Source organism: Calonectris borealis, chromosome 31 (assembly GCF_964195595.1).
Source record: "Calonectris borealis chromosome 31, bCalBor7.hap1.2, whole genome shotgun sequence".
Classification (NCBI taxonomy): domain Eukaryota; kingdom Metazoa; phylum Chordata; class Aves; order Procellariiformes; family Procellariidae; genus Calonectris; species Calonectris borealis.
The window spans coordinates 1633842-1654807 of NC_134342.1; the positions used below are offsets into that span (position 1 = coordinate 1633842).

The 20966-nt window shown below is 51.1% G+C and overlaps 1 protein-coding gene across 10 annotated transcripts in view; it reads left to right on the plus strand.

The window, feature by feature from the left end:
* Nucleotides 1–20966, plus strand: part of BRD4 (bromodomain containing 4) — a 63304-nt gene that overhangs the window by 17258 nt on the left and 25080 nt on the right. For 7 of the 10 annotated variants that reach the window (XR_012670492.1, XM_075134193.1, XM_075134194.1 and 4 more), the window contains 8 exons: nt 1008–1145; nt 3426–3561; nt 8930–9213; nt 9771–10130; nt 12275–12403; nt 17140–17349; nt 17973–18172; nt 20587–20888. Coding sequence is in view for 9 of the 10 variants with exons in the window: in XM_075134193.1 (XP_074990294.1) it covers nt 1008–1145; nt 3426–3561; nt 8930–9213; nt 9771–10130; nt 12275–12403; nt 17140–17349; nt 17973–18172; nt 20587–20888 (1759 nt within the window). In the remaining variant the exon portion in view is untranslated. Of the gene's footprint in view, nt 1–1007; nt 1146–3425; nt 3562–5156; nt 5231–8929; nt 9214–9770; nt 10131–12274; nt 12404–17139; nt 17350–17972; nt 18173–20586; nt 20889–20966 lie in introns of those variants that run through there. The other 3 variants (XM_075134192.1, XM_075134199.1, XM_075134201.1) reach the window with 3 other exon arrangements.

Sequence of the window (20966 nt, forward strand, 5' to 3'; positions counted from 1 at the left end):
GTGGTTCAGCGGTTGGAGTGGGTGTTGGGTTTGTGGTTGGACTCGATCTTAAAGGTCTTTTCCCACCTAAACGATTCTGTGATTTTCAACTGGCAGGGAAGCCTTCTCCTGCTGCAGGAGGGTTGTCTCGCTGCCCGCCGGTGTCCGGCCCGGTGCATCACGGGCGGGAAGGGGAACGGTGCAGCCCTTCCCATGGCCTGCTCCCTGCCTCAGCCCGGCACCATCACCAGGAGGAGTTAGAATAAAACCCAAGGAGTTCGCAAAAATTGAAGCGTAATTTAGAGATGATTTATTATAGGAAATCGCAGCAACGTCTCTGCTGCACCTCTGGTTTGGACCCTTCCCAGAAGAAGGTTTGTTCCCTCCCTCCCTCGAGTGAGATGTTTCTGCGTAACACGCACCTCCCTTGTCCGTTCTACCTTTCAGATATAATAGCTCTAAATATAGGATCTCTTACCTGGGCGTTAGGCTATTTAATTTCTTCGTGGTAGCAGCGAGCTCCCTGTTGCACGTGGAGAGCGTCGGCTCTGTAGCAACGGCGTTTCCAGCCCTTTTTTTTTTTTTTTTTTCCTGAACGTTATGCCTAAAAATAGAAACAACTTCTTTTGTATTAATGCGTTTAAGGGGCTGAGGTAAATCTCAGTTCCCCACTTCTCCCGTCGCTGCATTCGTGTGACCTCCTGCGAAGGGTCATTCATTTCCCGTAAGATTTTTGGGAATTTCTCAACACCGTTGCCAACCGAAAACCCAGAAGCAGGAAATTTTTGTGCCTCTGGGGGTAAATGACTCCTCTGCCACAGGTTTGTCCTTCTGTTTAATTAAAAATCCCAGCTGAGAGGCGGATGGGAACTAAGTCTGGCAGTTAAATGTCCGCTGGGCTTGGAGGATCTCCCCCAGCTGGGTCCGGGGATGGGATGGGAGAATCCCGGTCCTTAAACTCCGTGCAAACGTGTGCTTGGCTGATGTTTGAGTTCCCACGCTGACGTCTCCCTCTTTGCCCTTTGCAGGATTATTATAAGATAATTAAAACTCCGATGGATATGGGAACAATAAAGAAACGCTTGGAGAATAACTACTACTGGAACGCTCAAGAATGTATCCAGGATTTTAACACGATGTTTACAAACTGCTACATCTACAATAAGGTACGAAAAGTTCCCCAATCTGCATTTTTCCAAGGGAAATCTTCCACGTCCTCGTTGGACCGGCACGGAAACGCAGGCGTTGCTTCTTCGAACAGGCCTTAAAAGGAACCACCGCCGAGATCAGCTTCTTTAGGAAAACAAACGGGATTAAACCGATGGGAGCTCAGGCACGTCTTGTCTTCTGCCGAGAAGCCAGACGCAGGCAGGGCTGGCGTAGCAGCCTTCCCTCCCGGAAGAATTATTAGCAGATCTCTTCAGTCTAGGCATCGTTTCTTTTTTTTTTTTTTTTTTTTTTTTCCTCTTAAAAGGAAGTTTTTAAGGTTTTCTTAAGGCTCTGACTTGAGCAAAGCCACGAACCGTTATCAAAGAAATACTTGAGAAGTAGGTCCGTGCTTCGTATTTTCTCGAGCTTTGTTAAGAAGCCGGCTTAAGGCTGGTTTGAAACTCTGAAATCCGGTAGGGAAAAAACCAGGGATAATACAGAGCAGCGCGTCGAGTTTGTCATGCCTGACCCTGACCTCGTTGTAGAATATTCTCCTCCAGACAGTGAGGAACATCCTGAAAACCATTTTATAAACAGTTGTGCAACCGCCTGGGGTGCAGGAAAGAATATCCGGAGGGATGAGGAGCATCCCAGGGCATTTCCACAAACGGTGGTGGTGGGACGGTGACCCGTGTCGGCCAAAACCTGGGGGTGATGGTGGAGCTTGGAGAGTTGGAGAAGGTTCTCAGAGGTGGTACCGGGCTGTACGGAGCGCAAGATGCTCGCTCGTTATCTTCTTAAGTAGCAAAAGGGCCACAAACGCAAACGAAGGGTTTACTGCCGGCCTCGAAGTCGGCGAGGCGCGGTCGGAGCCTCAGCCTTCCCTCCAGCCTTTTCCTTCCCCGACCGCCTCCGCCCTTTCCACCGCTTGCCCCAGAGTTTCGATTCCCGTGCGGTTTCTGCTCTTCGTTTCTCACGGGTCTTCTCTCTCCGTCCCCGTTGCTTCACCCTCGTCTGCTTTGACCTTCTTTTCCTCCTCTTCTGGGAAATATTGCGCAAGACCTTTCTCGTTTGTTCCAAATAAATCGTCATTAGCGGTTCTGGTCCTTCAAAACCATCTCCTTGGCTGTTTTCTGGTTTGAGCCAGCGTGATGCAACTGGACCGAGGGTAGGCTCTTTAAGGCTTCAAATTATTCATAGATGCCTTGAAGTCTTCTGGCGCGTTCTCCCACCACGGTCTCTTACCCCTGCCAGCTTCCTCCCTGATCTGCACCGCTCTCCTCCGAGCTGGAAGACGGAAAATCATCTAAACTAAAGAAACATCTCTTGGACCGCACGGAGCCTGCGAACCATCAGCCGGGCGGGTTTGTGCATGCCGTCCGATGGGCAAGCGTGGTTTTAACCGTCCTCGTGGCGACGGCAGAGCTGGAGCTGCCTTCTCTTGGCGTCACCGTGTCGTGACAGCCATGGCCGTTGGTTTATCGTCTTCGCAGCAATCCGGACTCTTGTTCTGTTGCTGCCTGCCCTTCCCTCTCTGCCAAATTTTATTACTGTCCACAAGACAACTTGAAACCTTCGTATCTCCTGTCTCTTCTCGCCTGCGGTGCTGCAGGGCGCCCCCGGGCAGAAGATCTCATCCTCTCTAGGCGTCCTCCTTTGTGTTCTCCTTGACCTTTGCGAATACAGGCTTCTCCTCCGGATCTGTCAGGACCGCTTGATGCTGCTTTAGCAACGACTAAAGGCGCAGAACAGTCAACTTCCTCCTTAAAAACCTCCTTTTTTGGGGGAGGAAATTGCCTTGCAAGCCCGTGCCGAGCTCTTCTTCCCCCCTACCCTGATGCTTTATGGAGAGACCTCTTCCACGAGACCCACCAAGGCGGGGGGATCTCGCGTGGTGGAAGTGACCGGCTGGCCTTAATCCAGCTCTTCCTTTTTCCCCTCTTGTTTTCCTCCCTCCCTTCGTTCGGAAAACAGCCTTTGCCGCATGCGGGTAACACCTTGCGTGGGTTTATTCTCCGATGCATCTGCTTGGTGACGTCCCTGCCCATCGTCTGGTTTCGCCTATAAAACATAAGGCTTTAGGGTGAGGATTTGTCCGCGTATTCGGCGCTTGGGACAGCGTCCCGTACGCCTTTCTGCTGTACCGTAATGGGAATAGCAGCGCTGAGGAGAGTAAAAACCATAACTCCTCTTCTCTGGAAGTATTTCCAGAGAGAAATTTTATATATATATATTTATAAAGGCATATATTTCCATATATGCTTTGCCTAATTTATCATATCTGTTTTTTCCTCCAGCCAGGGGATGACATAGTCTTAATGGCAGAAGCTCTAGAAAAGCTTTTCCTGCAGAAAATCTCCGAAATGACCCAGGAGGAAACGGAAATCGTTATAGCCCAGACGAAAGGAAGAGGACGCGCGAGGAAGGAAGCAGGTATGGCGCTTCTCCGTGCAACGCTCGCGCTTAAGCCACGCTCGCGCTTAAGCCGCGCTCGGCTTCACGCGGCGTCTCGACCGCCGGCCCTGGATCCGGTTTCATCCTACAGAAATTGGGGTGTTTAATTGGGGCGTTAATTAAACCCAGCCGTGGGATTGCTGGGGTCGTTGGGGTTCTCAGTGCCTCGTTTTATTGCGTAAAGCGTCTAAAATCGGGTGGGAAGGAGGGGGGCTGCCTCGTGCTCTTGCCTATCTGCGTGAGACTCTCTCCGGAGACCCAGCAGGGCTGGGCAAGGTCTTAAAAGCCCCTCGTCCGTAGCCTCTGGGCGTCGCTTTTTGGGGGAGGAGGAGTGTTGGGGACAGACTTTGCGGTAAATACAGCACTGCTGAGGCACGTGCATTTATAGCGCTGGTGAAACGCCGCCGTTCCGTGGCTTTTCCAGGGAAGGAAAGCAGGGAAAGGAGCTTTTCACGAAGGTGAAAAAGCTGAGAGCGATAGTAATTTGTTTAATTTTTGCTGTCGGGGAGCCGAGATGATGAGATATCCCCCGCAATACCTCGAGGGTAAAGTACAGCTGTGAAAAAGCAGCACGAACTCTGTCGTACCAGACCTCTCTGAGTTTCACAGCCGCTTTTCACGTCCTCCCGGACACGAAACCATAAAAAAGCCGCGTTGTGTTCGAAAAGCATCGGTGACCCCAGAGGAACCGATCGCAACGTGGCAGCCCAGACCCGACGGGGGAATCCCAGCGCGGAGAGCGTCCGAAAACGGTTCCGAGCATCGCAACCCACCGCTGTCCTCCGTAGAACTTCCTCAAGTTACAATTCCCACGCCTCATTTATTAATTTTGCAATGATTGGGGATAGATAATGATGCTTGACGAGCTTTCACCGTCCTTCGGAAGGATGCGTTACCCCAGGCGAGGTGGAACGCGGCTCCCCGAAGACGAATTCACTTTGTGCAGACCTGACCCGTGCTCGCCAGAGCCCCAGAAACCCCTTTTTTTGCGGCCAGACTGATTAATTTACCTTATCTTGCTCTTTTTCAGGGCTGAAATATTAACCTGCACGCTTTAGGCTCTGCGTAAAGTTGAACCGCAGCATTTTGAACCCTATTTAAGGTTAAAAATCGGTAAAATTCTGTTCTGTATTTGTGTCTGGCGATACCTTGTGTTAACGATGTAGGCTTTTTTTTTTTTTTTGAAGCTTTGCTCCCGGATTCGTATTTTACAGGATCAAAAAGTACCGTTTTGCTCACTGAATCCAATCCTCTCTCTGCTACGTAATATAAAAGCGCCGTTCAACCACCGATTCCTTTATTTACGGTCTGTCTCGCAGAAGAACATCTCATATAGAGTAAAAAAAAAAAAAATCTCTGCTGGCTCTTCAGAGGAGGAGCGCGCTAAGTAGCTGCCGAGTTTGCTATTTTCCTGATACCTTTCTGTTCTGAACTCCGCAGCACCGTCTCCTCTTTAAATAACTTTGTTATATTGAAGGCTCCCTGGTTTTTAAATCTGTGTTCCCCGTAATAATCGAATTCTTTCACTATAAGGATTTTTTTCCAATCTCTTAGTCCTCCTTTACAGCTCTTCCGTGAACCCTCTCCGGTTTTTCACATCGATAACTGCGCACGCCGTAACTGGACGTGGATGTGACTGCGACTAGAGGTAAAACAGCCTTTTCGTGCCCTCCAGGATTTCATTAGCTCATTTTTTGGGGGTATCAACCGTTCCCCAGGCTCGACGTCGGCTGCTGACGCCTTCGGCTTATTCATCAAAGGGCTGAGAACATCCTGGCCGTGACTTGATCTCAACGGCACCTCAGCAGGCGCGCGTCCGCTTTCGGGAGCCCCTTCTTAATTTTAAACGTCTCTCGTCTCGATCTGGTATCATTCTCATTCTTTTAACCCAAACGCTGTGCGATACCGAGGCAAAGGTCACGTGCAGGAGCATCGCCGAGCTTGTGTCACCCCAAAAAAAAAGATGCTTTGACCGTATTTACTGCCCGCGAGCTGGCGCGAGCATCCCGCGACCCTTCTGGAACGCTGGGAATCCTCGCGTCTCTTTTTGTCTCAGCCTCGGACTGGTCCTGCTGGGATCCGAACAGGTTATTTTCCGAGGAAAAATGGGCAGGAGATGGCCAGGGATTTTGACGGTGGACCCTCAAAGGGCTTGGGGACCAGTTTTCTGGGTAATAGAGAAGAAATCGGACTTGGGTAGTTGCCGTTGAACGTCTGTTGGAAGAGAAAACATTTCTGTGCTGCCATCACCCGGACAGCGAGTGCAAATTCAAACCAGTAACATTTACGAAATCCCCTGAGTCTTCCCCCATTTATTATTGAGAATCATCATCTTTCTGGGTAGAGGGACCTCATACCGTTTTCAGAACAACTTTTCATCTAAAACACCGAGGAACAAGAAAAGGCTCGTAAAGCCGACTCAAACGACTTTAATTATTTTGCTTTTTATTTGCTTTTCCCTTCCCCTGGCAGTTTTTCGGCGTCTCTCTCCGGTACAGGGCTGTGCTTGTGTCCACGCATGTTTTTCTTGCCCGGCTCTAGTTCTCCTCCTGTCTGTGTCGTCGAGTCCTTTCAGCATCGTGAAATCCAGGTTTTGAAGCACCGGCAAACCCAATTTACGGTTTTTTCTGCACGCGATCAAGTCACGATTACTTGTAGCTGAGATTTTTTTTTTTAATTGTTTTTTTTTTTAAGGCACTGTCCCTGATATTCCAGGTGTGCGCAGGGAGAAGCTCTCCTTGGTTAGGAAGTCATGGGCCATCCCCTTTCTCAGCGTCTCTTTGACGGAGAAGCGATGAAATCACCCGTAGAGAAGATCTTTGTACCTACACGGTGTGGAGATGCGCTTACAAACCCGGGTCTCCCTTTTCTCTGCCGTGACCCTATATAAAACGTGTAGGTCCCCACCTGAGCCCATCACCCGCCAGCTCCCTTCGCCTATAGTATTGACCAGCGAAGGGAGCCGTAGGTGCATCCAGAAACCCTATATCGCACCTACGGAGTCTGGGGCATCCCACACCTGGCGCCTCTACGTTGCGATTTACTGTATACGATAATAGAATAATATACTATAATGACTAATAATACATACAATAACTATATATTTACTATATAGAATATCCGTTCGGAGACCTGCAAGATCATTTTCCTCTAGTCTGCTGCGCCTCCCGTTAAATCGTATTGTGCCCTAAATTCAGCGTATAATAACCGGTTTGGGGTGAAATTCTTGCAAACCAGGTGTGAGGCTGGCGGGAAAGCTTTGCTGCAAAAACCCCGCGGGTTTCCAGTAAAATCGCGAGCTCCTGTGTAAGGTGGGAGGTGAAGCGCGTCGGCTTTGCCTCAGCGGTGCAGTGCTTCTTCACGGTCCCAGCAGGACCGACGGGATCCCAGCAGGAGCCACAAGATCCCAGCAGGAGCCACGGGATCCCAGCAGGACCGCGGGATCCCAGCAGGACTGATGGGATCCCAGCAGGAGCCACAGGATCCCAGCAGGAGCCAAGGGATCCCAGCAGGAGCCACGGGATCCCAGCAGGACTGATGGGATCCCAGCAGGACCACGGGATCCCAGCAGGAGCCACAGGATCCCAGCAGGACCGACGGGATCCCAGCAGGACCCATGGGATCCCAGCAGGACCACGAGATCCCAGGAGGACCGATGGGATCCCAGCAGGACCACGGGATCCCAGGAGGACCACGGGATCCAAGCAGCACCCGCAGGATCCCAGCAGGACCCCAAGATCCCAGCAGGACCCATGGGATCCCAGCAGGACCGACAGGATCTGAGCAGGACCCCCGCGATCCCAGCAGGACCATGGGATCCCAGCAGGACCAACGGCATCTGAGCAGGACCCACAGGATCCCAGCAGGACCGTGGGATCCAAGCAGCACCGACAGGGTCCCAGCAGGACCCTGAGATCCCAGCAGGACCCATGGGATCGCAGCAGGACCGACGGGATCTGAGCAGATCCCCCGCGATCCCAGCAGGACCACGGGATCCCAGCAGGACCACGGGATCCCAGCAGGACCGACGGGATCCCAGCAGGACCACGGGATCCCAGCAGGAGCCACGAGATCCCAGCAGGAGCCACAGGATCCCAGCAGGACCGACGGGATCCCAGCAGGACCCATAGGATCTCAGCCAGGCCCATGGGATCCCAGCAGGACCACGAGATCCCAGGAGGACTGACGGGATCCAAGCAGGACCGTGGGATCCCAGCAGGACCGATGGGATCCCAGCAGGACCACGGGATCCCAGCAGGACCACGGGATCCAAGCAGCACCCGCAGGATCCCAGCAGGACCCCAAGATCCCAGCAGGACCCATGGGATCTGAGCAGGACCGACAGGATCTGAGCAGGACCCCCGCGATCCCAGCAGGACCAGGGGATCCCAGCAGGACCGACGGGATCTGAGCAGGACCCACAAGATCCCAGCAGGACCATGGGATCCAAGCAGCACCGACAGGATCCCAGCAGGACCCATGGGATCCCAGCAGGACCGACGGGATCTGAGCAGGACCCCCGCGATCCCAGCAGGACCAGGGGATCCCAGCAGGACCGACGGGATCTGAGCAGGACCCACAAGATCCGAGCAGGACCATGGGATCCAAGCAGCACCGACAGGATCCCAGCAGGACCAGGGGATCCCAGCAGGACCGACGGGATCTGAGCAGATCCCCCGCGATCCCAGCAGGACCACGGGATCCCGCTGGCTATGAGTCCCCCCCCCCCACGCAGAGACACCCGCGCTCCGCTGTCACTTCGCCAGGAGAACGGGGTGAAAACTCCCGGTTTTGTCCTCTACGGTTGCTCCGTGTTTGAAATCCCCTAACGAGCACCTCCCGCTCCAGCCGTCGGGAGAGATTTCCCCCGGACGGTAGCAATTGCGACGACTTAAATCACCAAGAATGAAGAAACTCGTCTTGACGACGGGAGCACAGAATTGCTCCTGAAGGAAGAGCTGCCCAGTTTTGACTCCAAAATGATGATGGTCAAGAACCGTTGCCTAGGAAAAAAGAGTGGGCAGGGAAAGAGGCCCTCATCTCCTTGCCCTGCCCGCAAGAAATCTTGTGCGAAGGGAAGGGGATCTGATCTTGGCCTGATCTTGGTCTTTTTCTGGAGGGGTTTTGGCACAGTTGGGTCCTGAGTTTCTTCACCATTTCACCTAGCGAGCTATAAAAATAATCCCCGTGAAGGAAAACGTGGCGAGCGTTTGTCCCTGACGGGTTGCTCAAGAAGGGGAACTGCAAGATCTTAATTATCTAATGAGCAATGTTCTTTAAATAGTGCCATTACAAAACGTTAATTGTTTTTCCCGTTAAAACAATGAAGTTTCTTTTCTCTTGGCAGTGACATCCAAACCAGGATCATCCACGGTACCCAACGCAACCCAAGCATCGTCCCCGGCGCAGACGCAGGCGCCGCAGCAAAACCTCCAGTCTGCGCAGACGACTCATTCCTTTCCTTCCGTCACCCCCGACCTCATCGTCCAGACCCCGGTAATGACGATGGTGCCTCCTCAACCTCCTGCGCCGCCTCCGCCTGCTCCCCAGGCCCCCGCGCCGCCGGCCCCGGCTCCCCAGCCCATCCAACCTCACCCTCCCGTTATCCCAACACCCGCCCAGCCCGTGAAGGTGAGTAATTCCTTAATTATCTTAACGCGACAGCTTAAATTATCTTCGCGGCGTAGAAACGCCACGGTTGGTCAAGTGGTCGCCCTTCGCTTTGCCGCTGGAGTCTCGTTTTAAGGCCAACGGCCGCAGTTTGGTCAAAAAATGGAGGGTTTGAGAAACAGGAGGAGCCTCCGGTGACCCCCTCTGACACCAGTTAAAGTTAGACGTGATGAATTCCACCCAGGTTTGCGTGGAAACCCCGTTCGTCCTCTTAAAACATTCCTTCCTCGAGCTTTTTATATGACTCAGGAAGAAAATCTTGGCTTGCTGAAGTGACTCGTGCCCTTGACCTTCGCTGGTACGACAGAGATAATCCGTGTGGTTTTTTGTAGAGCTCGGTACAGACCAACAATATCGGAATATTTTTGGAAGGGCTTCCGATGTCCTTCTCGTAGCGTTGCCGTGAGGCTTGAGTCACTCGCGACGGCGAATCCGAGTCAATGCTCCAAGAAACACAACTCGGTTGAAGTCAAAAGCACGATGCCAAAAGTAACATTGATTTCTTTGCTCGCTTACAGACAAAAAAAGGGGTGAAGAGGAAAGCAGACACCACGACACCAACGACCATCGACCCAATTCATGAATCGTCATCGCTGCCCGCCGAACCCAAGTCCACCAAGCTGGGTCCGCGCCGGGAAAGCAGCCGCCCGGTAAAGCCTCCAAAGAAGGATGTTCCAGATTCTCAACAACACGTGGTAGAAAAGAGTAGCAAAATATCCGAGCAGTTAAAATACTGCAGCGGAATCATCAAAGAGATGTTCGCCAAGAAACACGCTGCCTACGCCTGGCCCTTCTACAAACCTGTGGATGTGGAAGCACTGGGACTGCACGATTATTGCGATATCATTAAACATCCCATGGATCTGAGCACAATCAAAGTAAGCTCAGGTTTAGAGGAGGGGGGAGGTCGGGGTCTGAGCGGAAAAAAAAAGATCGTTCGCTCCCCGCGCGTGCGCGCCGGGCGTCTTCAGATGGCTGCCAGATTTATTTTGGCCGTAGGTTTCTGGTACGTTCGGTCTCTCTTATTCGCCTCTTGCTGTTATCCTGACATTTGGGAAAAACAAACAAGCCGGCATCCTTCCAGAAGGGCTCTTAGGAAATGCTCACACGGGTTTTTTATAGAAAATTTCCATTACTGTATAAATCTACCCTTTTTTTTTTTTTTAGCCCAGGAGATGGCCTCAGAGAGCATAAATCAGAGGAATAAGGAGATTTGATTTAAAAAACCCCATTTTTGATTCTTCTTAAAATAAAGGCCCGTCTTTCTGAAGTTGTCTGTCTAAATTAGTCTTCTCTTAAGCACAGGGAGTTCCCTCCAGTTGAAAATTGCTTCACTTTAAAGAGCGACTGCAAATTCATCCCCCTTGAAACATTAATGCATTATTGGAGTTGCTTGATTTTAAAAAGCGATTGCAAAGTCATCCCCGTTTCCCCTTGAAATGTTAATCCATGATGTAGAAGTCTTAACTTTTTAGCTAGGAAACCTTAATTCCTTATTTAGAAGTCTTTAACTTTTTAGTGACCGAACCTTAATTCATTATTTAGAAGTTTTAACTTTTTAGCTATGGGCGGATCTCGCGTCCAGGCGGTTTAAGCTGAGCTCTGACTCCTGCTTCGCCCAGTTTGGGCCTGCGTTTTAAAACCAGGGGACTGAATTTTCCCTTCCCGCAGCCCACTCCTTGCCGAGGTTACACCGGGGCTGAAGCCAACGAGGATCACGGCTTTGCCTTCGTCACGGCGTTTCGGACCTGTAGGATCTTGGTGGGCCAGAACTTGGGGATGCCGAATTAAATTCTTGGCTTCGGCTTTCTCCTTTCTCCTCCGGCCTGGCCGGCGATGAGCGTTAGGTCTTGCACGTCCGTTGCTGCCTGTACATCTCGCTGCCCAACTGTCTGGCAGGGCTGCGTGGCTGAGGTCACCCTTGGCAGATGTTGCTGGGACAGCTGTTGAGCGTTCTTCGTCTTCCAGTTGTCCAACTCAACCCCGCTTTCCCAGGGAGGGAGAAGGAGGCGTGAAGCTTCTCTTGGCTCAGCTGGCGTTGCCACAGCTGGATGCGGCGTTCGGGGGGATGAGGGGTCATCTCCAGGCTGTCTCCACCCGGCTCAGTCCTCCCGGCTCCACGTAGGCTTGGGGACAGGAGCAGGTAGCCGTAGAGCAGGTCTGTGTCCTCCTAGGATGGAGGTCCAAGCTCTAGAGACACCGCCTTGGTTCCTGGAGGAAGGGTGGACGGTTGAAAGCAAGTGAGACGGTTGAATCCTGCGTCAAGAAAACCTGTCGTCTTCCATCGTTGGGTGAAGGACCATCCTGGTGTCCTCTGTCCCTCCAACCAGGCTACACCGTTCAGACAACTCTTGAGATCTTCCTTCTAGGGGAAAGATCTGAGCAAAGCTCACCGTATTCTTCTGCTCACGCACAATCTTGGGCGCCCGTGGAGGTTCAGCCCTTCTTGGTTGAGGTCAGGTAGAGCCAGGGTTCATGCTCCTGGCCTTCAACACCGCTCTTCAACGCAGCGTCCCCGTTTGGTTCTTCCTCTGAACCACGTAGCTGCTATCGACCACGCAGACAGCGAGAAGGTGGCACGGCGAGCACGTAGTCCTCTTTGGAACATCATCGAGGATGCCCGTAGTCGGCTCTTAATTTTTCATAAACCAGCCGCAATCCTTGTTTGATCAAAATTAGGCGTTCTTTTGGCCAAAATTAGGCGTTCTTTTGGCCAAAATTAGACGTTCTTTTGGCCAAAATTAGGCATTCTTTTGGCCAAAATTAGGCATTCTTTTGGCCAAAATTAGGCGTTCTTTTGGCCAAAATTAGGCGTTCTTTTGGCCAAAATTAGACGTTCTTTTGGCCAAAATTAGGCGTTCTTTTGGCCAAAATTAGGCGTCCCAGCGTAGGGAGAAAATAAGTGGGCGCAATCCGTGGGCGCCGCGGGGCTGGATTTACTCAACCGATCTGTTGTATTTGCGCTGTTAATAGCAGAGGGTTTTTTGTTTGGCTTTCATTTTGTTTCTCTCCTCCTTTCTAGTCTAAACTGGAGAACCGGGAATACCGAGATGCTCAGGAATTTGCGGCGGATGTACGGTTGATGTTCTCCAATTGCTATAAGTACAACCCCGCTGATCACGAGGTGGTGGCCATGGCACGGAAACTGCAGGTAAGGACGCGCCGTGTCGCAGCCTGCTTCGGTTTTCGATGAACGCCGGCGTCTCTCTTGACTTATTTTTCTAGCGTAAGGGCCACGCAGTCTTGAAATAACGTTAAAAAAATGCCAGCGTGGTAGATAACGGTAAAAAAATGATACTTTTTGCTGTGGAAGCGATGCAAGGAGTGAGCTGACTCAGCCCGATTTGCTTCTTTAAACTCTTAGTTTTGTTTAATAGCGTCTTTTTCGTGTTCTCTCAGCTGTTTGATAAAGGAGTAGGAAGGAAAAGCGTGGCTCCAAAATGTCACTTTTCTCCCCAAAACACCTAGAAAGAAAATAAGCGACCGTACCTGCTTGGTTCTGCTTTTTTAATTACCTCTTCCGTCATTCTTACGGTGAAGTTTTCTGCTCTCTGCTCGTTCCTGAAGGGTTTGTAATTAATTAATTAGCTGCTAAAGAAGCCACATGTCTCGAATGAAGTACTTGGCTTAATGCACGCGCTCCGCCGCTCCACAAAATCATCTCGATTCCCTCGTTTCTCGGTAATTCGGAGCTGCTACGCGGGGTCGCCTGGCCGAAGCAGGGAAAAGCACTTTGCTCCGAGCGGATCTGGGAGGGACCGAGCTCGTTTCGGTGCTGAAGGAGCTCGCGGCAGCCGCGGAGAACCACTGCAAGGGGACAGAGAGCTCCTACGTTTGCTTTTCAGAGCCAAGCGTTTCAATACCGATCGTTAAAAACACTGGGGCGTTCCCCATACCCGTGATTTCAGGCAGTTCGTTCACTTAAATGCTGATTCCTCCTTTTTTTTTCTGCCTTGGGAGGATTGTGGGGGCAGTTGTCGTTTTCTAAAGAAATAAACTTTCCTGCCGTACGTCGCTCGATCCCTCCTTAATAACTTCACCGGGTCACATTTGATACCAACCAAGCGGCCGGGAGCTGCCGTGCAGTCCCCAAAATCCGCGTGGATCTGCGTGCCGGATGCCGGAAAGACGCGACGAGGAGGGAACGGTGGATGCAAGACGTCGCGGGAACCAAATCCGTAAGGGAAGAGGTTTTATTAGCGTATAACAGCGCAACTCCAGCGGCACGGAGCAGACCGACGAGGCGACGGAGCTCTCGCTATGTGAAACGAGAAGAAAATCAACGTGGTTTGCTTTTAACCTTCGGAAAAGAGGTGGAGAAGGGATCTGAGTTACGCCAGAAAGCACCGGAGAGACGGGAAAAAACTATTAGGTTGGGGAAAAAGCCGTTAAATTGGGGGGGAAGCCATTAAATTGGGGGGGAAGCCATTAAATTGGGGGGAAGCCATTAAATTGAGGGGGAAGCTATTAAATTGGGGGAAAAACTATTAAATTGGGAGGAAAACTATTAAATTGGGGGGAAAACGACTAGGTTGACTCAAGAAACAACCAAAAAAAAAAGAGAAATTGGATATTAATAGCTTTGCTGGGTTTTGCTGGAAAACCTCACGTAAAAACCTCCGCGTGACGCAGCTTCCCCCTCCGCTGAAGTCGAAAGAACTTTAAGGAAAATACCGGCTCGGGAAAAGGCCGCCAGCTGTTTTGCTTCGATCCAGATGTGAAGCTGCGACAAAAGGATCGAGGAAACGAAGCGGCAGCAAACCCGGCACGCGCGTCCTCCGAGCTGCGTCCTCAGTTTTCAGGCGCTCGTGGTTTTTTTCGTGATGCTTTTATAAAATTACAGCTCAGGTTTGGGCTGGTTTAATTTGAGACGAGTATACGCCGAGTACATGTGTGTTTCGCCTTGCTTTTAGCATGAATTTAGTAGAATTCAGCATCTTACGCGTGTTTTTTCTGGATTTTACGGTAAGCAGGCGCCTGGAAAACCTGATGCTCACCCTCTGGCTGCTCTTCTCGTCTTGTTTTGGTCTAACGAAGAACTTCGCAGCCTCTTTGGGCGACGTCTTGGAGCGTTTTCCAACCAGCAGCAGAATGAATCGGATCTGAAATTCCCGTCCCTCTTGTCGCAAGCCAAAGAGTTTCACGGAAACTTGTGATTTTTCTTTTTTTCGCCCCGTTTGATGGGGGAAAATCCTCAGCGACCCGTCATTGCCAGGTGATTCCATCCGGACCGAGGGCGGTACGAGATGGGGGTTTCATCCGCATGGGATCCCGCAAACAGGCTTGGACACACGTCCCTGCAAAGATCAACCGCTCGGGAAACTTTATTTCTGACATAAAGATGAAAAAAGTGGGGTTTGAATGTAACAGTCCCCAGAAAATGGGCATTAAATTCCAGAGCAGCCCCGTAGCGGCGATGCGACGGCGGTGGGTACCAAAATACCAACCGGATCCCGCTCCCCGCCTGGGTGAGACCAAGGTGGCACCTCTCCGTTTGCTTTTCCCCTGCCCAGAAAACTGATTTCAGAAATAAAATTAAAAAAAAAAAACAAAAACAAAAACAAAAACAAACAAAAAAAAAGGGAGGTTTCGGGAGCGCTGCTGGGGTTTTGGAAATAAAACCGAGGATTCAAGTTTGGACTTGAGTTCCCGTAAATAACATACGCGGCGTTTTGCTTAATAAACAGCCCCGCTCGCTGCCTGCTGCGTTATCCCTCCGTCCTGCAGACCTCACCCTCTGAAATAACTCGGTTTTCCTGGTTTTTCTTAGCACTTCAGCGTCGGAAGATGATTTCTTGGGTTTTCGGGGTTAACGCCAGCTCGTGGAAGAGGTTTATGGTTTATGGTTGTCCGAGCGAGGACGGGTCAGCAGTACCGGTGACGTACAAAAGAGTAGCAGTAAGAAACCCTGCTTAAAAAGGCGTTAATTAGCTCGTTATCTAATCACAGGGTTTTCTCTTCCATCCTTTTCCTGAGCGGATTCCTTAGGGATCCTTCGGACATCGAAGGCTTTTTATCACCCAGATGCTTCGGAATTGATGGATTGCTTTTTAACTTCATTCAAAGGAACTTTCAATTAGCCTTCCTCTTAATTAAAAGACTAGATAGGTATAAAAAAACAAGGAAGGTTTTATTTCTGACCCTGGAGAATTTAGAAATTGAGTATATAGAGCAGTGTAGCGTTGCCCGCCGGTGGTAATCAAGCACTGACTGGACTTTCCGGTTCATGGAAAACGATAATTAGGTTGTAACCAGTCATTAAGCGCAGTGAATCAGTGACAAACCTACGTGCCTGCTTCCGTCATCCCGCAAGCGATGCCGACGCCGGAGGAGCTCGGAAATCTCTCTCTTTCCTCCAGCATTTTCTGCTCCTTCCCCTGAAATTGGAGCCCGAGCGCGTAAACGAAGTCAGCGGCATTTCTGCCAGCAGATGGAAGCAGCAAAGCGACAGCTACAGCGCCCGGAAAAACCGTCGTTGCTGAAAAAAAAGCCCGGAATAAAGGCGCGAGGAGGCTGAGGATGGAGAAATGTGGTCCAGCAGCGCTCCGCCTGCTCGCCTTGAAGGAGGAGGGTGGAAAAATAACGTATGCCGAGGTAGAGGAGAGCCCAACGGGTCCTTAAAATCACAAGAACGAGCCCAAACGAGAAGAAGTGGAAGCCATCGGGAAGGAAAACATCGCTCCCGCGCTCGAGCGATGAGTTAAATCAGCGTGATTTGATATCACGGGGCGTTTTGACTTGCTGAAGGATTTTGGATAAGTTGTATAAATGGATATGAACGTTCGCACGGTGAATATTTATAGTCCCTTGGGTTTTAGAAATAAACCACAGCTCTTGTCTGGTGGGTTTCTGGTCGCAGCCGCGCACCCAGGCCTTGGAAAATATAAAAAATAAATAGTAACCGTAGACCGAAAGTCAAACCTTCGGGCAGGAGGAGAAATTTTCTTTTATTTTTTGTTATGAGTCGGGATTGAAGAGGTGGACACCGACACTTGTGCTGCCTTCGGGTTGTCCTTCCCACCATGGCTTGAGTCATCTTCTGGGAGTTGCCGTCTCCTTACGCCCTCCAAAAGGAGCCCGGGGCGAGTTGCTGAGCTCAGAAATGACTTCTAAACACCTAAAAGCAGGTGAATCGAGCGCGTTTTCGGGTCTCGCCTTCTAGGAGAATCAAAAAAATGGCATTTTTCGTCTGCAAGTGCTTCGCCCTTCACCTTGGGGGAAAAAAAAATCTCTTTTTGGGTGCAGGTGGCACTTGTTCCTCTTCTGGGAAACGTAAAAACCGCACGCGCGTCCCCTTCTTCAAACGAAGTCGATGGGCACCAAGAAATACAGGCTCTAAACACAACCAGGGTGTGCCGCCTTGCCTGCCTCGTCTTAGGTTTAAATGAAAATGGGTTTTCGTATCGGGCTTTAGGAGAAAAAAGGACTTTCACGTTGCTGGGATAACTGGAATTAAACCGGCTTCGCACCCGTCGCTCTTGAGGATAACGGGAAACGTCCTTGCACAAGGGTTTGGGTCGAATCGAGGTGGTTTTCACGGGACGTGGGTTGGGAGAAATCCAGGCAGGCTGAAGAGAAGAGGCGATTGGAACCGCAAATCCATTGTGGAAGATGTAGAAGATCTCAAGAACCTGGACGATCCAGCTTTTAAATGGGTCTTGCCCTTCTTGCTGGTAAGTTTTACCCCCAAAACCATCTTGGAGACGGTCAAAATTCCAAGTGGACTTGGAGCTTTCAGGAAATTCTCTCGTCTGCGACAGGCGGGGCGTTGATTGCTTGGGTAGAGACCACAAGTCCGTAGGGAACAGCCTGGAGATCGCAACCACGTTTGTAGTCTCCTACTCTGCCAAACCTCGTGTTATTTTTTTTTTCCCCCTTTATTTTCAGGACGTGTTCGAGATGCGCTTCGCCAAGATGCCGGATGAACCAGAAGAACCTGTGATTCCAGCTTCTTCTCCCGTGGTGGTGCCACCTCCCACCAAGGTGGTTCCCCCTTCGTCTAGCGATAGCAGCAGCGATAGCTCCTCCGACAGCGACAGCTCGTCGGATGATTCCGAGGAGGAGCGAGCTCAGCGGTTAGCGGAGCTCCAGGAACAGGTACCGCGTCCGTCGTGATGGCTTGGGGTCGTCCAACGCGTCCTTCTTCTCGAACTTGGTGGCCTCGGGGCCTTTGTTCAAAGCCGTAGGCTTTCTAGTTGTACGATAGTGGCCGTCGGCTGCGAAGTGCTCCAAAATCGTTAGTTTTAAAGCGAAGCGCGAAGGAATCGGGGCTTTTCGGGAGGGTCCTTCCAGTTCCTGTTGGGACGCACAAGACGGTCCCCAACGGCAGGAATTTGCTGCCTGAACTGGGCTGGAGCGAGGATTTACCCAGCGTGGGCAAAGCCCGTCCGCTTTATGCTCCCGTAGCCTTATCTCCCGCATCCTCCCCGTTCATGGCATCGTTAGCGCTGGTAATTAAAGCGTCATTAGTGCTGACGAAGCGAGCAGCCCACTTCCGCCTGAGCGGGGGGGACTACCCGTAAAGAGGTTGTCTCCTCCTCTTGCGGTGGTCAACACTTTCATATACAGAAATCACGGTGTGACGAAAAGCTGGAAGAAGCGACTTAATTAACAGTAAAAGATAAGAAAGCGTTAGGCGGCAGAGAAAAAAGTTAATTAATATGGAAGAGGAGGAGGTGCTGGGCAAAAGTATCTTGATCTTGTGTGTGTCTGCCTCTCAGCTTAAAGCAGTGCATGAACAGCTTGCAGCCCTGTCCCAGCCACAGCAGAACAAACCAAAGAAAAAAGAGAAAGACAAGAAGGAGAAGAAGAAGGAGAAGCACAAAAAGAAGGAAGAGCTGGAAGACACCAAGAAAAGCAAAGCCAAGGAACCGCCATCCAAGAAGGCCAAGAAAAACAACAGCAACAGCAGTACCTCCAGGTCAGCCCCGTCCCTCTTCCGTCACCTAACCCTTACGTTTTACCGCACAGCACTTAGATTTTTATTTTCCTTTTGCTAATTAACTTAATTACACGCAGGATTCTTGACGAGTAACGCCTTTCCTAGGGCTTTGCGAGGCAGCAAGCCCCTCGCCTCCGGAGGCGTTGCTCAGGGGTCAAGTCCCAACCATGAGTTCAGCTTCGTTTTTCGGGGCTGATGCTTTTCCGCGTGGCTGCTGTGAACACGGGAGGGGGGCGGAAAATCACGTGGAGTCGCTCGGTTGGATTTCAAACCTTTGAATCCTCGAATTTTTCTTCCCTCTCCCTTTTTTTGGAAGCTGTAGATTTTAAATTAAGAGGTAAGATGCCGAGAGCCGAGTCTCTACCGCTTCTCAGCTGCCGGCTCGAAGGGGAGGCAGGATTGTGGTGTTTTAACCCGAGGCGAAAAGGAGTTGTTTGGCGTATTTAGCTGTAATGAGATGAAATTAAGAAAGAAGGAAATAACGAGCAAGATCTTGGAGCTTGTCTCTGTCCCCGGGCCTCACCGCAGCGTTCAGTGTGTTCAGACTTTGAATAAACCCCGGGGGGCCCGGCAGCGGGTTATTTTAGGGAAATGGACCGTCTGTGACACCACTAACCTCGTCCTTCACTAATTCTGGGGTCATTTTCTACCCCGACTTCATTTATTAACTGCGTTAGCACTGAATCTGCTGCAAACGGTGGGATAAAGATCTACAAATCCGTCTCCATCAGTTCTGAAGTGCCCGGAGTGTAGATAACCCCGACGGTGACGTCAAGGAGTCCCTGTAGCTGGGTTTTTTTCCCCCTCTTTATGAACATTTTTTTTTACGGGTGCTGGGTTTTACTTCTCCCTGCGGGGTGTCAGGCTCTGAAGCAGCCTAACCCCTTGCCTTTTCTGGCGAGAAACGGGCAGCATTGGTTAAACCTTGGTCCGTCCAAGTGCAGGTGTAAGGAATTCCGCTCCGGAGCTGCTCCTGCTTTTCTGAATTACCTCCTGGAGCCACTCGTCTCTTGGGCAGAGCACGCGTTGGGACGGGGAGCCTAGCCTTGGGTGTCTGAGAGCGGGTTGAGCTCAGCTTTGGGTGTCTAACAGCAGGTTGAGCTCAGCTTTGGGTGTCTAATAGCGGGTTGAGCTCAGCTTTGGGTGTCTGAGAGCGGGTTGAGCTCAGCTTTGGGTGTCTGAGAGCAGGTTGAGTTCAGCTTTGGGTGTCTGAGAGCGGGTTGAGCTCAGCTTTGGGTGTCTAACAGCGGGTTGAGCTCAGCTTTGGGTGTCTAACAGCAGGTTGAGCTCAGCTTTGGGTGTTTGAGAGCAGGTTGAGCTCAGCTTTGGGTGTCTGACAGTGGGTTGAGCTCAGCTTTGGGTGTCTGAGAGCGGGTTGAGCTCAGCTTTGGGTGTCTGACAGTGGGTTGAGCTCAGCTTTGGGTGTCTGAGAGCGGGTTGAGCTCAGCTTTGGGTGTCTAACAGCGGGTTGAGCTCAGCTTTGGGTGTCTGAGAGCGGGTTGAGCTCAGCTTTGGGTGTCTGAGAGCGGGTTGAGCTCAGCTTTGGGTGTCTGACAGCGGGTTGAGCTCAGCTTTGGGTGTCTAACAGCGGATTGAGCTCAGCTTTGGGTGTCTGACAGCGGGTTGAGCTCAGCTTTGGGTGTCTGACAGCGGGTTGAGCTCAGCTTTGGGTGTCTGAGAGCGGGTTGAGCTCAGCTTTGGGTGTCTAAGAGCGGGTTGAGCTCAGCTTTGGGTGTCTGACAGTGGGTTGAGCTCAGCTTTGGGTGTCTGTTGAGCTCAGCTTTGGGTGTCTAAGAGCGGGTTGAGCTCAGCTTTGGGTGTCTAACAGCGGGTTGAGCTCAGCTTTGGGTGTCTGAGAGCGGGTTGAGCTCAGCTTTGGGTGTCTAACAGCGGGTTGAGCTCAGCTTTGGGTGTTTAATAGCGGGTTGAGCTCAGCTTTGGGTGTCTAACAGCGGGTTGAGCTCAGCTTTGGGTGTTTAATAGCGGGTTGAGCTCAGCTTTGGGTGTCTGACAGCGGGTTGAGCTCAGCTTTGGGTGTCTGACAGCGGGTTGAGCTCAGCTTTGGGTGTCTGAGAGCGGGTTGAGCTCAGCTTTGGGTGTCTGAGAACGGGTTGAGCTCAGCTTTGGGTGTCTAATAGTGGTGGGTGTCTAACAGCGGGTTGAGCTCAGCTTTCTTGTCTTAACAGCAGCTTGAGCTCAGCTTTCTGCGTCCCATCCTTGTGGTTGAGCTTCAGGCTCAAGCTAGAAACGAAAGAGATGCTCGTTTCCAGGATGGGAAGTAAAAATATTAAAAACAGAGCGATTTAGTGGTTACATTTAAGAGGTTAGACCCAAGCGGCTGCTTTTCGGCGTTACGGTGTCTTCTGTAATAACATTTTATCATTGTTCTTAAGTAGTAAGAAGGAGCCTGTGACGGTGAAGAACAGCAAGCCCCCTCCAGCCTACGAGTCCGAGGAGGAGGAGAAGTGTAAACCCATGTCCTATGAGGAGAAGAGGCAGCTGAGCCTGGACATTAATAAACTCCCCGGTGAGAAACTGGGCCGAGTTGTCCATATCATCCAGTCGAGAGAACCCTCGCTCAAAAACTCCAATCCCGATGAGATCGAGATTGACTTTGAGACGTTAAAACCATCCACCTTACGGGAGCTGGAGAGATACGTAACGTCGTGTTTACGGAAGAAGAGGAAACCTCAAGGTACCTTTTAGCCTTAAAACCCGTTTTTTTCTCCTTATTCCAGCCACACTTTCCCAGTCTTGAGACGGGTAGAAGAAA